At 40.7% G+C, this 18245-nt stretch overlaps 1 protein-coding gene across 9 annotated transcripts; it reads left to right on the top strand.

The window, feature by feature from the left end:
• PM20D2 (peptidase M20 domain containing 2) lies at positions 559–17571 on the top strand. Of its 9 annotated transcripts, XR_002436773.1 has the most exons (9): positions 559–1937; positions 2012–2160; positions 5711–5853; positions 8745–8899; positions 10507–10642; positions 11292–11330; positions 12119–12184; positions 12303–14941; positions 15778–15818. XR_002436773.1 is itself a non-coding variant. In XM_021391376.1 (7 exons), the coding sequence occupies exons 1-7, from the start codon at positions 1512–1514 to the stop codon at positions 15978–15980; spliced, it is 1320 nt and encodes a 439-aa protein (XP_021247051.1). In that variant the 5' UTR covers positions 1169–1511; the 3' UTR covers positions 15981–17571. The 9 variants fall into 9 exon arrangements, 1 of the variants encoding a protein (XP_021247051.1); XR_002436774.1 differs by lacking the exon at positions 12119–12184; XR_002436772.1 differs by having other exon boundaries at positions 12119–14941.

Genomic DNA, 18245 nt, shown 5'->3' with positions numbered 1-18245 from the left:
TGGAGAGATTTGTTCTGCCTGGAAGTATTTGAGGGAAAGAACAGACCACAGTATTTGCTGGACTGTGTTACAAGAGTAAAAATAGCTCGTGACAAATATTTGTGTCAGGGGCACAGGTGCATGAGCTCTGCTTGGGGTGACCGAGGGTCATGCAGGGTGGCTCCAGGAGAAAGAGAAGGAAAATCTGGGGTTCAGCAGGGCAGAGCACTCCTCCAGGTGACAGAAACATCAAGGGAGAAAGGGTACTTTTGATAAACAGTTGATAAACAGCCTGGATAAGAATTTTGTTCATTAAAATGAAGGAAAAGTAAAATGTAGTAATTCAATAAATACAGGGGGAAAAAACTGAATTTTTGTTTCTGTTGACTTCTGCTTTGTTAGGCAGAGATTGGTTAGATTGGCAAGGTCCCTCCTGCCTGGCTTGTATCAAATATTAATCCTTGATGAGAACTTCACACCCATCCCCTTGTTAGAGGTAAATGCATAAGGGATTTTAAACAAATGCCGTGTTGCACAACAGCTCCAGGAAAAGAAAACAAACAAACAAACACCGTGCACCCGATCATCAAGATTTAATTACAAAAGTCAGCAAGGCCACAGGCTGTCACAGGTTGTTGTAGGCAGCAGCGTGGTGCAGGCAGGCTGCACAGCATACTGCCAGCAAGAACAACACTTCCCGAAATTGTCATACTTTTTGTGCTCAGGCTGTGCAGATGCTTTACCCACACACCTGGGCTGCAGTGGGTTTACAAGGAAAGTGCGAGTGAATATCTATGTATTGATAAAATAAATGAAAACAAATGGGGGTTGAAATTGGGTGGTCTTTAACGTCCCTTCCAACCCAAGCCATTCTATGCTGACTGTTGCTGTAGGTTCAGGTGTGCAGCTCCCACATGGCGAAGGAGAGGCTGGGACATAGGGATCTCAGCAGTGTCCATAAATACCTGAAGGCAGGGTGCAAAGAGGGCTCTTTTCAGTGGTTCCTGTTGCCAGGGCCAGAGGCAATGGGCACAGACTGAGCACAGGAGGATCCCCCTGAATGCTAGGAAGCATTTCTGTGCTGTGTGGTCACTAAGCAATGGCACAGATTGCCCAAAGGCCATGGAGCCATGGAGTCCCCAGCGTGGAGATGATCTTTGGAATGAGGGGAAATGGCCTGAAGTTGTACCACGGGAGGTTCAGATTGCATGTCAGGAAGAACTTCGCTGAATGAGTGGTGCTGCATTGGCACAGGCTGCCCAGGAAGGCGGTAGAGACACCGTCCCTGGAGGGCTTCAAGAACCGTGTGGATGTGGCACTGAGGTACATGCTTGGATCAGGCGGGGCGCAGCCCGCAGGCCGTGCCGGGGCGAAGAACTACAATTCCCAGCGCGCCCTGCGGCGCGGCGGAGGCAATAAAAGGCAGTGTCGCGGCCGTGCGTGCCGCACACAGCGGTTGTCAGGTGCACGTAGTGTAGTAATTGGTGTCTGTTGTCGCGCAGGTCGGCAGGTGACGCTCGGGCCGCCCCGCCATGAGGCCGCAGGACCCGGCGCTGGAGGAGCTGAAGCGGCGGGCGTGTGAGAGCGTGGAGCTGAACGCGGCGCGGCTGGGCGAGCTGAGCCGCAGCATCTGGCGGCGGCCCGAGCTGGCCTACCAGGAGCACCACGCGCACGACGCCATGATCGGCTTCTTCTCCGGGGGGGAGCTGCCGGGCGCCGCCTGGGCCGTGCGGCCCCGGTACAAGCTGGACACGGCCTTCCGCGCCGAGTGGGGCACGGCCGCCCCTCCGCAGGGCGCCCGCCCGCTCCGCGTCGCCTTCCTGTGCGAGTACGACGCGCTGCCCGGCATCGGCCACGCGTGCGGCCACAACCTCATCGCCGAGGTGGGGGCGGCCGCCGCGCTCGGCCTCAAGGCCGCCCTGGAGAGCCTGCCGCAGCCCGCGCCCGTCGCCGTGCAGGTGGGAGCCCTCGTCCGGGCGAGGGCCCGGCCCCTTGGCCGCTCGAGCCTTGAGCGTGTGCGTTTGTGCCGTAGGTCACGGTGCTGGGGACGCCCGCCGAGGAGCAGGGAGGAGGCAAGATCGACCTGATCAACGCCGGCGCGTTTGACGGACTGGATGTGGTCTTCATGGCTCACCCCTCGCAGGAAAACGCGGCTTACCTGCCCGATGTGGCTGAGCACGAGTGAGTGAGCGAGTGAGCTCAGGTGGAAACGGGTGCCTCGCTGTTGTCCTTCCCGAGTTGCTGCTTGGCGGAGGCCGGGACCTTGCAGGTGTCCTCCGGGGGAGGAATTTGCAGTCAGTGTAGGACTAGGTGGCTGTTCGGCACGCTCCGGGCTGCTCTTCCAAGGGCAGGGCTCAGCCTTAGCCTTAAAGAAGGTGGATCTTGTGGGTCCTCAGAATCCATTCTTTTCTTCCAGTGTCTTTAGGAATTTCTTTTAATATGTGCATGTAATAATCTTTCCTCTCTTAAAAAAAAAAATTAAAAAGCACCTCGTTTTCTGAATTTCAGAATGTACAATGGGGGGGATGTCTCATTAATTGTAGTGTCTTGCTTTTGTGGGCACCAGGTCGTGGAATTCTCTATACGTCTTATTTTAATCAATTTTGAAAGTGTTTGGTTTTATCTCTTGCTTTTGCAAACAGCTAACAGCCAGCTGAGTCCGATTGCTGCCTGGGTCCTGAATAATTTCCAGCCTAAACTTAATTATGGCTATTCTATACCTATTAACTCTAATGTCACCTTTGGCTTTTGCTTCAAATTATTTCCTGGCATTTCCTCATGTGTACCTTCGCTGTATGTACAGGCAGCAGTCATGCCCTCACCTCCCCCTTTTTTCAGTCAGTTTGCAGTACAGCTCTTTGGCAACACTGCCTTGTCATCTCTTGATTAGCTCACATGTTCATTTTCTGCACTTGTTCTGTATTTGTACTTGCAGAGACTTGTCTTAATCTGCTCCTTGCTGGATGTTTAACTAGAGCTATGCACTTCTGGTGGAATTGCATTACTGAGCTAATGCCGGGGTCACAGCGTCTCATTTCCCAGAAATTTCAACACAGATGCAATCTTAGAGTGATTTGGCTTTTGGTAAACTGATACTTTATTTTGTGAGCAGCTAGCACCTATGGGGCTTTCCTCTTCAGTTATTTTCAAGCAGGCAGCTTTTACAGAGAAACGCTTACTGTGGGACTGCATGATTTTAAGTATTTTTGAGTTGAATTCTCTTCCTGCTGCGTTAGTCCTTGGGATTGTGCCATTCTTCTTTTGGTGTTACAAACCTCATCTGTTGTCATAGTGTCTCAGCAATATTCTGTCAGCAGTTTTTTGTTAATACATGTTATGCCGTGGTTTACCAATGGTGCTTGATCACATGGACTTGCCCTGCAGGGTCTCTGCTAGTAACCTCCTTCTAGTGATTTTTTTTCCACAAGTACTGAATTTGGCACTCTTAAATTCTGTAACAATTGTCCAGCCATCTGACTTGAGTACTGAGTGCTGTTTTCATCTTGGCTGAATTACCTCCCAGCCCCTGTGTGCTTGATTTTATTGGCCTTTTTTTTTTTCAGTGTTGTTCCTGGTGAATGATTTATTCAGTTATTGCTTAGCTTTACGGTTAAAACTGACAAGGTTGGCAAGACCTAGTCCTCCTTTCATAGCTAGCCCTCTGTTAGATTCCTTCATCATATGAAGAATCTAAACTGTTCAATGTCCTTTTGACACTTAGCTCAGCTAGACTTCTAGTTGCTGTCCCTTGACTGTATTTTTTGTCTTCATTGACGGTTCTTTTTCATCTTTTGTAGTAGCCCCTTGAGATTGATGCAGTAAGATTTGGGAATCTCCCTTCAGAGGTGATAACCTATTGTAGGGTACAAATCCCAGCTAGCCTTTGAAGCTTGAAGGCAGAGGAGATGTGGGATTGAAGTACTGAGTGGAAACAGCTTGCTACCTCCAAAAGCTTGAAATACTCAGCTTATGCCATGATTGAAATAATGAGATTTCAAATGTACAAAGACTACTTTCATGCTTTGCATTTGGTCTTTTGGTTGTTACTAAAGAATTTAAGAATTAACAATCACTAAATTATTAGTGCATCTATTTGCAAACTCAGGCTGACGTATGCCTGAGGTAAAATCAATGCCTTGGGATGACTGTTGTGAATGCATGCCTTAATGTGTTGATTCTTATTCACTTTTCACCAGATTAGCCTGGTGTTTATTTTTTTGTTGGTCAAACAAAAACGTAGGGGTTGCATTATTCACCAAAATCTGTTTTTGTTCTGTATGTGCCGTTTATGTTGCAGTAGAGAGCCCAAGAGAAGGAGTGCTGAACTTCTTTAATAAGCAGCTCATGTTTCTTGTAGACAAAAATGATTGCAACATAACTTTCATCTTTACTTTGTCTTCTCTCTGCCTTGTTGGAGAATATTCAGGGGTTTGCCCTGCCGTCTTTATGAGGTGATTGGAAGGCTGCAGTCTAATGCTTGGGATGTTAAACTCACGTTACAGAGTGGAGTGTATGACCCTTGTGGAGGACGAGAGAGAGGAAGGAAAAAGGGCATTACAAAAGCTTGCTTAGTTTGTATTGCAAACACTAAAGGAGGCATTTTCTGCTGCAACAGGGGACTCCATTGTGTCCCTCTTTGCTGTCTGGTACTTAAGTGCCAGTATTGGCTTACAGCGGTGGCATAGTTCCGGGCCTGAGGGGTCAGTTGAGGACAAGTTGCTGAGTTGGCATTTGTGCAGGACGAGGAGAACTGTGGTAGGCTTTCCCTGGCTGGGTGAGCAACAAGTGTGTGTCTTGAGAAGCTCTGTGAGCCTTAGGATAGAGCATCATAAGTAAAGGTCTGGGATTTGAGTTCCAACCAGTTTAATTAAAACCTCTGGTACTGGTAAAAGCTGGTATTTGCATATTGGAGAAACGGTAATAAATATAGATGTTAATATTTAATATCTGCCTTGTGTGTAGAGAATTTTCCTATGGTTGAGGATGCTAAATTTCTTTGTAAGGCTAATAAATGGCACTCATCAGAAGAATTCATGCTTGACTTCATCCTGTCAGATATGTTGAGGTATGGTATTATGACTTCTGTGAAGCTGGAGGGCACCTTTTGTAGTAGGTTTCTACATTGGTGCAAGATTTTCTCCCAGTGTTCTTTGAGGTGAACAGAGAAAGGACATCCTTACTGTAATATAATGTACATTTTAATATTAGACTGTGCTTTTACTACACTTAAAACTTGATTTTTTTATTTAGACATGGATTGTGTGGTCTTACTAATATACTTCTACTGTCAATTATGTGTAATTTACAGCGCGAATTTAAAAGTTTGGAAAGAATTAGGACAGTCAGCTTCTAATGTTGAATCAATTATCCTCTGAGAAGAATATTAGTAAGTTTTTCAGAACCATCAGGAAGGTATAGAAAAGTGCTGGAGAAATTTAAGTAATATAGGAAGCCTTTAATCTACAGGAAAGATTGTAACTTATGGGAACTCTTTAGCCTGATTGGCTCTTGATATTATCTGATATTGTTAGTTTTCTAGAAATCTTTCAACACCTTCCTGCAGTCAAAAGCAGTTTAACTTTGCAATGGTGTTGTGCTAGGTAAATTGTTGTTTGGTGTTCTGCTGCACAAGGCTTAAATTGGACTGTGTGAACAAAAGGGACTTTTTGTTTTAGAGGCTTTTTTTTTTAAGTGAATGAATAGCAAATAAGCAATGCCTTTTATTTCCTAGTGTGACTGTGAAATACTATGGAAAAGCTTCTCATGCTGCTGCTTATCCTTGGGAAGGAGTTAATGCATTAGATGCTGCTGTTCTTGCATACAACAATCTGTCTGTTTTAAGACAGCAAATGAAACCTACCTGGAGAGTTCATGGTGAGATCTTCATTAAATCTGATGTCCAGCACGTAAGACTTTAGGCTGTTCAAATACTAACTTGCAAAATCACACTATTTGAGACATTGCACTGTTGCATTAAATTAGTAGTCACTTCAAATATTGTGGAATATCGCTGTTTCCCTTAAATAGTATGTAATATTTACAATCGTTTCTATGTCACAATAAACTGCTGAAAATAAGCTTAATTTTAAGTCTTTGCACCTCAAGTTGCAGTTCGGAAAGAAGGAGCTAAGTTTGCTTCAATAGAATTCCTTAAAATTAATGTATGTTTTTGCAGAGGCTTAAGATCAAATGCTTCTGAATAATGAAGTATTACTTTCTGTATCATTTTTGTAGTAGACAATTAATTGTCATTTATGTTGACATTTACGTAGAGTGTTTCAGTGACTTAAATTTATTTTCTGAAGTGCTAAGAAAAGTGATAGCAGGAGTCTGTAGTTCTGAATAGCTGTCCAGTCAGATGTGCTGGATTCTATTATTTAATATTTAGTAGACCTTGAAGTAGAAATACACCTTTCTTTTGCAATGAGATATGCTAACTGTTAAGCTTAATTTACCTTCAAAATCTTGCATTTCTTTTTGCATGATGACAAAGTTGCAGAAGTTGAGCTGGAAGCTGCCCATTGACTGTAAACCCAGGTTTCCCTTTGTATACCCAGTACAGCTTTTTCAGAGTTTAGCAATGGACACGTTTCTTAATTTAAAAGGACTTACCAGTGTAGAATTGTTTATTTGGAAAACTTGTTGTGAGCTATGACTCTTAGAGAAGTCCTGAGCTCGTGATTGTTATGTATGGTGGCTGCTTGCACACTCTAACACCTGTGCATATTTCTCTCCAGGATATCTAAATGGAGTGTTGAAGCCCTAATCCTTTTGACTGTAGGCGAAGATACGTTTGCAGTTCTGCTGTGCAGCTTACCCAAATGAGTTTCTGTGGGCATAGCCTTACCTCTCTAACCTATCGCTCTGTAGGAGACAAGGCATTTGAGTTTGGGTATATGGAACTCGTGCTGCAGGTTTAAGAAGGGACTTGGAGATGCCTAACTCTTCTATTAGATTGGAACCTTAAATCCTGGTTTTCTCATGGTTTCTGCAAGCCTCATTAGCAAAAATGACCTAAACAAACCTTGTAGAGGTAACGCTCCCACAACTACAGTAAAATCTAAATTACTCTGTAGATACAACTACTGTCATATACTTGGTTGTCAAGCTGAAAAAATTTAAAATGCCTGTTGGGAAGGTGTAAGCAACCAGAATGAGATTTAATTCCAGGAATACTTTGCTTACAGCTACGTATGGTGTTGCAGGCTTGCATTAACTGCCCTAAGTGATCCTGTAAATCTTAGTCTTAATCCACTAACAAGCACTGAAATACTTTTCCATTGTTTTAAGTCTAGAATCTCTAAGCAGTTTTATGTAACTGATCACGTTATATTGAATTGGTCTAGTATTTGTTAGGTTTCTCTTCCTTCCCCACTTATGAGTAAATGTTGCAATCTGAAAAACAGTATTCTTTTTCTTCCTGTTCAACAAGTTATATTAAAGAGAAGTTCAATCTAGAAGCAGGGTTCTGTCTGTAAAACAGCCTGCTTTTAAGGTCTCTCCATTTATTATTGTATATCCATATTGAAGTGAATGCATACTCTTAGGCTCTGTCTGGTTACGCTTCCAAAGTGCTACATTGGAGAAAAGGGAAAGTTGTTTGCTCGTTAAGCTACTTGTTTTGAGCAGACATGTTTTGGTATGTCATGCAAATCTGCATGATTGCTTGCTGACTTTCTGGTTCTTTGTTTATGATGTCTGTCTGTCTCATCTGAGACAGACAGTCCACCCTTTGTGGTGGACTAGTGCTGACTGTTGTTTGATTCAGCACTTTGTTTGCTTTGACTGTATTCCAGACTGAAAATGTTGACATGGGAGTTCCTAGTATTTATAGACTTTCTGCGTCAAAGATAAGGATCTGTTGCCCCTTTCCATCCTGACAGCACTGCCCCTTCAGGCTTCGGTTACATACATCAGTAACTCTGAGCACTATTTCCATTTAAAGTTGATAAGGTGGTGTCTCAGGTTCAATAGGAAGCAAATCATATTCCACATATATAAATTGAGAGCAGGAGGCCTGGGAACAAAGACAACCTGTTGGAAGCAACTAGCTGTCATGTAGTATTGATGACTACAGTATTTTACTGTTGAAATAGCTAAGTACTATGGTTTTTTTAATGATAATGCCTCCAATGCCATAATCAAAAAGGATGTAGCTGTCATATGTTTCCTTGAGGGAATACTTGAAATTCAAACTTAACTCTCCAATAAAACTGTGTATATATAGTGGACACTAACATTTCTGAAGAATTAGTATGAGAAATCTAGTAAACTGTCCAATGCAGCATGCACATCATATCACCATTGCAGAGAAATGTAGCTCATTAAATTTTTCCTCCAAGCTGGTAGAAGAAGTTGGAAACATCCTAGTTGAGGAAACCTTTAAAAGTTGGAAATGAAGGTAGCCTTTATAACAGACTATTTTCTTTGTCAATGACAGCCAGATTACTTTGCAACTATAATGCATTGGATTCCAGGGGATTAATTGCAAATGCTAGCTTGGTTTGTCTTTAGGCTTATAATAGCTGAATAACCAAAGAATAGAATGAAGTCATGCTAGAAAGCATGTATGCATCCCACTTAATCTGATGCAATGAAGAAATTTTGCCTATGCACTATTTTTCTGGCATTTTGTATTTCATACTCAGCTGATGCTTTGTTTTTGTATGTATTTAGTTCTTGAGTGAAGAGTTTCATGATGAGGATGAAGATAAAGCAATAGGATTTAACACTGATAGTTTAACATGACTTTCCTCTTTCTACAGGTGTAATAAAAAACGGTGGTGTGAAACCGAATATCATTCCTTCTTACACTGAACTGGAGTTTTATGTGCGTGCCCCTTCAATGAAAGATCTTTCTGTTCTGACAGAGAAGGTTGAGAACTGCTTCAAAGCTGCAGCACTGGCCACAGGATGCAAAGTATGATTATATTCTCATGGCCTTGTGTTTCGATCTTGAGTTGAGGAGCACAGAATTAAACACAGCACACCAAATGTGATCTTGGAGAGGGGAAGAATCTTTCTCCTTATCCTGCCGGTTACTAATACAGCTCGGTTTACATTTGGTCCCATTACCTCAAGGGCACCCTACTGAATCCTGTTCAAGATACCGTGTTTCCTAGCCAGCTGGCTTCCACACAGCACTGCTGCATGGGATTCTTCCTTCCTAGATGTAGGACATTGGGTTTGTTGAAGTTCATGAGGTTCCTGCCAGCCTCTTTCTATTCTTGTCATGTTGACATCCTTTTGAATAGTATATAGCTCAGCCCTTCAGCTTATCAGCTGCTCCCTATACATACTTTCACGTTATTGCGTACTCCACACTGATTAGGTATAGTTGGCAAACTTGAATGTGCTCCTGTTTATCTGTAACAGTAATAAAGATAACAAAACAGTAATGACACCCATGTTGACTCCATAGGGATGCTACAAGTAACATGCAACAACTTGGATTTTTGTGCCCCTGTTCATAACCCTTTGAGACTGAATGTCATTCATGTCCACTGAGCCAGATGTCATCATGAAAAGCTAAGCTTGGTCATGCACCATCTGGTCTTCAGTAAATCTGTGCTGGACATTCAGTGTCACCTTATGATTCTTACACCTGGACATTGGTTTTAGGGAGGATTAACTCCATAATCTCCCCAGGAGCTTGAGGATAGAATAGTAGTTTCCAAGGTCCTCCTGACCCTTCAAGATGAATATGATGGCACTTTTTCAGTTACTTGGACATCCCTCTACTTCAGTGACATTTAGAAAGTGATAGCTCATGAATTGCAGTGGTGCCCCTTTCTCACTGGGCACCCTGGGTGCCTCCCATTCCTCTCTCCTGTAGCTGATTCGAACAATGGGATTGCCTTGTATTTATAATGTAGAAAGTTCTGGTTACTCTCTTGGTACAGGTTGCTAATATAGCTCATCAGAACAAATTGGTATTGTATATATAATTGTGAACCAGTGAATTGTGAGGAGTGTTTTGGGCGTTAGGTGCTGTTTGCCTGTTTTGGCTTCTCCTCTACAGCTAGAGAAGGGTTTCAGAAAGCCTGCTTCATTCTGAATAAAAGTTAAAGTCTATTTTGAGACTTGAATTGGTAGATTTTTTCAATACTTGCTTTCAAATGTTTGTTTGTGAATTCATTCCATGAACATTATTGAGGCTGTACTTACTGGAACTGCTCTAAACAAAAATAGTAAAACAGCATTCTGTGAAAGACTTAAATTGATGTTGATATAGGTTGATAGTAACTGCAGTGAAAATCGTTAAGAGGTTATTGCAGGAAGATTTTCCTGCTCTTTTTGGAGATGCAGTCTGTAAAATTCTTGCTTACAGAATTTGGCTGTTTAGTGGAAGCTTGACAGAAAATAAAGCTAATGTTTGGCTGAATGTTATATTTCTGAAAGTAACTATGTGCTTTTGTCTGTTTTGATGTGGTTCTGAAGTATGGATGTGTACTTTTTCAGTCTTTGTTTACATTAAACTACCTTAGGTTGGAGAAAGGTGTTTAATTGCTTGTTTCTCTTGACTAGGTGGAAATAAAAGGTGGTAAAAATGATTACTACAATGTACTTCCAAATAAGAGCCTGGAGAAGATTTACAAGGAGAATGGAAAGAAGCTTGGAATAGAGTTTATATCAGAAGACTGTGTTTTGAATGGTTTGTCAGGTAACTCAATCTTATTTTTTGTTATGACAAGCTTAGCTTATCAAGTCTTAAGTGTATAAAAGGATGAGATAGAGGTAGGTTAAACAAAACAGTTTCTTCAGAAGAGAAGGTCAAATTAGAAAACTGAAACAATGCAGAAGGATCATACCTCTGGCCTGTGCTTGTTTGCTCTAGAAGCAGAGAAATTTTCCCAGCACACATGAAAAATAATTGTTTTATGGTATAATTTTTGAAAATATTTCAAATAAGAAACACTTAGATTGAGGCTCCTTGTGTTACTTTGAAATACAGAATTCTGCTTTGTGCTATGCATAGAGATTACCTTTTACAAACCTTGTTTTATAATTTTGTCAAGCTAACATACAAACACATTTATGGCCATCTAAGTTTACTTTTTTTTTTAAGAGATAGAGTGAAGTTTTGAGCATCTCAGTAACTGATTAAAACCTTATTCCATGAACAGGTAGTTCTATGCTTCTGGTTCACAAATTCAGCAGATTAGTTTTCCACAGGGTACCATTCAAGTAGGTGCTCATTTCATCGTCTTGACTGTGTCTCAAAGCTACTTTATTCCTCTTAGTTTCTGACCTATATAGCAGTAGGACTGAATTCCTGAATGCTCAGGTGGGTTTCTTGTTACCTTTTGCAGTTTTTTAGAATCTTCCTCCAGGAGCGCTGCTCATGTCTTGTAAGTGCTGCTAATACTTATAGCTTTTAATGGTCATAACTTAAATATATAATCTCTTTAGTCCACTCGTGTTAAAGGCCTTTCTCTTTGGTTAGAAGGAAAAGACTGCTCAGTAAAAATAGCTAGTCTAATTAGTTTAATTTTGTTACTAGAATCCTGTATGTTAAATGCAGATCAGGTTCAGGCAGGTGAGGTCTTGATGTCTGGGGACAGATTCCTCAAACTTTTTTGGATGGGGTTCATAACAGATGTAATGATATTCTGGTTGCTTTTTTCCTCTGTTTGCCTCTTCTGAATTGGGACAATGCTAGCATGTTTTCCACCAATTGGTTTAGTTTCTTGGAGTATAAAATCAGTTTATAACAAAAGTCAGGTTTCTTTTTTTCTCCCTTCAGTGTGGTACAAGTAAGATCTACTTTGCCCAGTTAGCCTAAGAAAGGGGTGAAGCAGGGAGGGACATTATTTAGAACGTTCACCGTAGTAAAATTTTCTGGAGCTCTACTGGTTGCTTCCTTCAGTGTTGTATTGAGAGTTCAGAAGGTCATTCATAACTAGTGGTCCTGCTGGTTCTGGGAAGTTTTGAATGAACTTGGTATAAACATCTATCTGCTTGTAATAGTGCTTTCATACGTAAGTTACGTGATACCTTAAATATTAGACATTAACTCACTGAAACTCCTCATGTGCCTGTCCTGTCCTGAACTGCTTGTCAGATGTCAAAATATGGCTGAGAAGTTACATTGTTATTGCACACTGCTGTAGGCTTTTACTGACTTTTCTCTCCACAGTTTCTCCTGTGAATTCTTGTGGTGGTGGGGCTGCAGGAGTAGTAACAAAGCACAGTCTCCAGAGAGGTAGAAGCAAAAGTTTGTATGCAACCCTGTTTGGGGGAGGGTTGAGTGTTTCGTGTCATCTTTTTCAAGACCTCTACTTCTGTTTAGTTTTCATATGGTTTTCAATGTTTTCTTTTAGGATATCAGTTTCTTCTGTTGAAAGGGAAGGAAAGCTCAGTTGCTGCTCCATGTCTGTGCAGCAGAAAAGTCGTTAACAGATGAGCATGCTCCCTGCCGCCTCTACATGCCTATTAGTATCGGTCTGCTTACAGGTATTGCTCTAGGCAGCTAAGCATTGTAAAGAATTCCTTTAGTCTATCAAATCCCACTGCCATGTGGCACACTCCACTCATTTTGCACACAGAATGATTTATGTGAAAGAGCTGAGTTAGACTGAGGAGGTGCCATGACCTGTCCCCCTCCGGCTGATGGGTTAGCTTTACTGCAGGATGTTGGTGACCTCTTAAAGCACCCACCCTTATAGCTTATGCTGGTATCTTTAGGATTCATAGATTTTGCTGGCACCCTGTGCACAGGATTGGTATAAGATGAACTTAGGGAACCAGCTGGTTTTGAAAACACCACTTCTGAAGTTTTGGGGCTGAATAAAAAGGCTTCCTGGAATTGATTGCGTTTTTCTCTTCCACCCGTGCTTGTGGTAATAGCTGACTTCAATTATGTGCTCAGTAACTTTAATAGGCTTCAGTATTTGCTTCAGGGTATTTTTCTGAGAGGCTGGAGCCCTGATACGTTTCTGTTGAAGGTGGTGCATGAATGTTTATTGTGTTCATAACTGCTATTCTTCATACTTCCTGAAGGAAATCTGATCTGTGCTTCTCTGGCAAGCTTACGGTTCCAGGTGTTTGTCTGGGAGCTATTGGGGCAGCTGTTGCTTTAAACATACTGATAGGCTATCACGAAGGGGTTAACATTTTTCTGGCAGAGGGGAAGATTTGACTGTAATGTTTGTATTTTAAAAATGATTTTTGATTCGGTAAACTCGCATCTTTTAAAGTATCAGTGCCTCGTTTAAATACCTTACATTCAGCAAAAATAATTTAGAACTGATAGTAAATTGGAGATGAACATGGTTTCATGTGAATTACTTGATAATGAACTACGATGCAGTGGAAATTGCTTTCATTTGCTGATTGAAAGCAGGAAAAAAAGCCAGCACAATCTTTCCAGTTGGTTGTGTGTTAGGACAAGTCTAGAACTCTTGGTTTAGTCTGGAGGAGGCAGACCTTCTAGACTCCTGGCTTGTCTTTCCAGATTTACCAAAGAATGTATGGATAGTACAGAGTCCTGAAAATGAAAATAACTTAGTGCTGTGCCAGGAGTTGAATTCTCTTCAAGTTCAAACTGTATTTATGTGAAAATAACAATTTTTTGGAAAAGTCTTTCTCATTCTGTTTATGTACAGGCATAGAAGATAGAAAGCTAGTCTTGTCCTCTTTTATCACAGAATGTAGTCTCTGTGGACTCACTTTTATTAGCTATGTTTCAACATAGAAATCTGTATCACTACCAAGTCTGAAAGCATTGCTAATGTATTCTCAACAACAGTGTAATGATATGGAGTCTACCTGATGTGGTAGAAAGAATTTAAAATAGTTGGAAAAGTCCTTTCATAAGCTAACTCTAAAGAAACTCTAATCAGCTTTTTTGAGGTCAGAGCTGCAAAAATCTCTTAGTTGGTCATCCCTCCTTACCCGCCCCTACTTTGAAACAAGGTCATTTTATGCTTTCTCTGCTACCTGAATTTCACAGTAACTGGTGTGTTCATTTCTCCAGCTTCTAAACATCTTTTTAACAAACAGGGAAGAGCTGAGTGGATTGCCTATTTGGCTTTATTAATAATAATAAAACTCTCAGGACATAGTTATGGACTCTTGGATGATTTATTACAAAGAAACTACCACTTTGGGATGGTATCTTTAAATAGATGATGTAGTCTTTGAGATGGTTGCTGTCGCTAGGTAATGTGCCAGTAGTGCTAGCTAGTCAGGTATAGAAGAATCATTAAAATCTTCAGCATTGCTATCAAGAATTCTTTACATCTACAAAGCAGTAACGTCTCGTGGAGTTCAGATCTTATTTTTTCAAGAGTTTTTGTGCTGTTAATGTTTCCATAACTGAGAATGATGAAAAAGCGCCAGAAAACATGCTTGTCCTCAGTCTGGTTTTGTTTAAAAAATAGATTGCTTGCACTTCAGAGTTCCTACCTCTTGTGAAACGTTTGCATAGTGGTGAAAGGAGGTAACTGTTGGGCCTGCTCATAGGTGCTGGAATGGGATTTGAAATAGCTAGACTATGCTGTATGGGAGCTTTCCTCTTTTTGGAATTAACGGCTTACTCAGGAGATGCATGATGAGAATCTCAGCAAATGGGATAGGAACAGATTGATACATCTTTCTTGCAGTCCAGTAACAGATTAGTGACCAGAAGCACACTGGAGAGCATCTGAAGATGGCTAGTTAGGAAAAACTTGATTCTCTGATGGGAGATCTTTGTGTAGATGATGATTCACTGGAAATGCTTACATATTATTATTTGGGACAAAGGATATTCTGTTGTAAAGATGGGATGGAGATGATATCTTTCATAGATTTTCCTACAGCATTTAAAACTCTTCAACACAGTGACTGAGAATTTTCCTGCTACTTCTAGGTTCCACGGACTTTGGAAATGTTACCTTTGTAGTCCCTGGGCTTCATCCTTATTTCTATATTGGCTCTGATGCATTGAATCATACTGAGCAATACACAGAAGCTGCGGGTGAGTAGAAGTGAAAATGGTTAGAAACTTACATTTCGAACCCTGTAGTATTGTATGTTGTGGCTGCTGACTCTTCACTAGGGTGTATTTAGAAACAAAATATTCTGAAATGCACAAGATTAAAGCTTTTTAGTGCTTCTGTGGTGTTCAGAGCTACTGTATAGTCAATGTGTAAATGTACTGAAGTGTAAGTACTGGTTCTAAAAGTGACTGCATGTGACTGGCTGTAAAAATAAATAAATAAAAAATAAAAAATAAAAATGGAGTTGCTTTCTTCAAGCATGATGAGGTATGAGCTGAATATGGATCTTGAAACAACTTAATTGCAGAGCTACTGAGAAAAAGCTGAAAATGTCTAGAATTTCTATTTTTGTATTTAAAATTAAATATATATGGAATAGATGACCCATTCCTTTTACTAAAAGCCAGTCTTCTGTTCAGAATACTGTACTAAGAAGTTAGAAGTATTAGCCACCCTTGGTGATGTGTTCGAAGAGTTTTTAAACGTGAGTCAAGAGATAACAGTAGTAATTTTTACTCCTAAGGCCACAGTGCTCTGCAAATAGAGGTGACATTGTAAAACTCCGCTTTTTCTAAATATGGAAGCGGGAACATTTGTTTTCCCGTTTTCCATCTTGTTTATGTAAGAAGTAGGAAGTTAAGCACTTTGCATGTCAAAAGGCATCAGTCGTGCTTCACGCAGTTAGATTTCTGAGAAACTTTTTGCGATTGAAACTCTAGGATCTGATTTTATAATATGTTTTACATGGTGATCTGGTAGTTGGAATCTAATATTAGTTATCTAACCTGAAACTTCTCTTACCTTCTTCCCACAGGGTCACAGAATGCCCAGTTCTATGCTTTGCGCACAGCAAAAGCTTTGGCTATGACAGCGTTGGATGTCATTTTCAATCCAGATCTTCTAGAACAAGTTAGAGAAGACTTCAGACAAATGAAGCTAAAAGAGGAGGGGCAACTAAATCCAGTAGAAACTGACAGAAAGCCTGGTGCTGGTGTAGGAGCATGTGCATCACGTTAAACTTTGTTAAACCTCTCTCAATAGAGTTGATTCAATGGGGACACTATTTGAATGTCAGTCGGGCCTGGGTAAACAAGTAGCTGAAGAAACACTGACTTTAGGAGAATCAAATAACATTGCTTTTAAAAATGCACACTTTCCTGTAGCTGTAACGTTTGCCGTACTCAGTATGGTAGTGAATTTAAGAGAGACCTCAGATATGTTGTCTGCCAGTTACAGAGTTGAATAAATGGTAGCATTTAGATTCCTAAGTGATTCTCTGCTGTTGAAATAACCCTTATGGAAAATATGGCATTTATATGGAAACTTCTGAAATAAGCATTATTCACTCTGATCACAGGCTGATTCTGACCTACAAGGCATTTGTCTGGCCAGTTACCTTGTCTTGGAACAAGGCAAACTTAAAACCTGAGATGGTTTCACTGGAGGGAAGCATATATGTTTGGAAGCAGGCCTGTTTTTGATGGTTGTAGCTTCTAGCAGTGGAGGACTGTTTTTATAGAGAAGGTCTGTAAAGGTTGACTGTCCTGAAATGCGTTGACCTTCCTTCTGATAAATTTTGGAGGTGTTATTGGGTCCTCAAAAAACAATAGCAGCTGAGTGTTGTTGTCTACTCTAGGACAAAACAAATGTCCACGTACATGAAACATTTGCATTAGCCTGATTGGATGAATGTATGCAGCAAGAGCTGTGGAATTGTATTTTATGAGAATGAAAGTGTGATACCATGGAACATCAACTGAAGGTAACTTTAAACTTGTTTTGTGCAAGCTGCTGCGGTAAGCTCTGAGAAGCTTGCACTGAAGATTTCTTGTGAAGGAACTGATTTCTCAAACCTGTTTTGTCCTGTATCCCGAGCGTCAGATCTGTTCAGTGTTGCCAGTTGTCCTTTCTGTGTGCAGCGTGTTTAATTTCTGTAATCCTTATTACTTGACTTTTCAGAGACATTTATGTGACAGATTTTATTTGAGGGATGGTCTGTGTGAAAACCTGCTATGTTTTTTAATTGATTCTTTAAACTATCATGTGAATACATAGAAGAGGAACTAATTTTTGGTCAGATGCAAGTTACTGAGCCAATGGACAGACTGAGTGAAAAGCAGCTTATTGCCTAATGTTTTCCTAAGCATAGCAGTAAGCTTCTGCAAAATCAGGAAATCTGTGTATGTAAAACAATTTTGGAAACATTGTTTTTTAACAGCATGAGTCCATAAATGATAAATTCTAGAAGGCTAATCAGAATTTTATTGTATTAATTTCAAATTATATTTTCTAATTTAAAAAAATAATAAAAACAAAGATTAATTGGTTACATTTTTCACTCCCTCTGCATTTCTGGTCTTTCATTGCTGTTTTTTGAATGGAGCGGCAGAGTCCCAGTGATAGGAATACATGCTACGTTGTTGTGCGAGCTGATGTATGTTACTGCCTTCTCAGTTCTTTGTCCAGCAAGCTGGCTGCTCTTTGCATCATGTCCAAGATCATTTAAACATCTCAGTAATAAAAGCACATCTTAATGTTGTTGCAGTCATTGCTGGAGTGAGAATAAAACTGCTCAAAGTGCTGATTAAAGATGAATTTATATCAATCACTGTTGCGATTGTGACTGAATTCTTTTGTCTACTGATTAATATTGGGATGCTGTGTGGGTTCATTTGTACACTGCTCAAAATTTTTTTTCTAGTTTGATATAATTATACGAGAGCAAGGGGTTTTTGAGCACTCAGTTTCCATTTTGGTCTGCCAGCGAACAGTTCTTTTGAGGGGTATAGCGCTTTTCAAATGCAGTATTTAATAGTAGTTTTTATCATCCTCAGGCTGTTTCAACTATTAAAGCTTGTTAGAATGTGTAGAATTGGCAGGGCTCTCCAGAAGGAGCTCAGGCAGTCTCTGTCCAGACACCTGCTTGAAGTGGGACAGTCGTCATTGCTGGATCAAGTTAGCTTGGCTTCATCTGAATCCTGAAAGCGTCCGAAGATTGAGACTTTTCGGCTTCCTCAGGCAAATTAATCCTGATTTATCTCAAAACACTTGTTCTAAAGGTTCAGAACCAAAGCAGTTTGGGATTTATGGTAAGAAATTTGCTATCATGATATGTATGTTCTGTTTTCAGCAAACATATTTCAAATCTCCTAAAACCAGTTTGTAAGAGGCACTGTTCTTACAAGAATCAGATATTGCAAATCTTCTAATTGGAGGCATGTAGCTGTGTGGCTGTCTAGATTTTATGCTAAACTTTTGCTAACAGACAGTTCTGAAAGTTAA

Source organism: Numida meleagris, chromosome 3 (genome assembly GCF_002078875.1).
Source record: "Numida meleagris isolate 19003 breed g44 Domestic line chromosome 3, NumMel1.0, whole genome shotgun sequence".
Classification (NCBI taxonomy): domain Eukaryota; kingdom Metazoa; phylum Chordata; class Aves; order Galliformes; family Numididae; genus Numida; species Numida meleagris.
This window is presented reverse-complemented; position numbering and strand designations above follow the sequence as displayed.

Excerpts from the sequence above, each read along its gene's own strand:
- PM20D2 (XM_021391376.1), top strand. The coding sequence starts at position 1,512 with ATGAGGCCGCAGGACCCGGCGCTGGAGGAGCTGAAGCGGCGGGCGTGT. Across the intron at positions 1,938-2,011 it reads CCGCGCCCGTCGCCGTGCAG|GTCACGGTGCTGGGGACGCC; the intron begins GTGGGAGCCCTC and ends TTTGTGCCGTAG. Across the intron at positions 2,161-5,710 it reads CCCGATGTGGCTGAGCACGA|TGTGACTGTGAAATACTATG; the intron begins GTGAGTGAGCGA and ends TTTATTTCCTAG.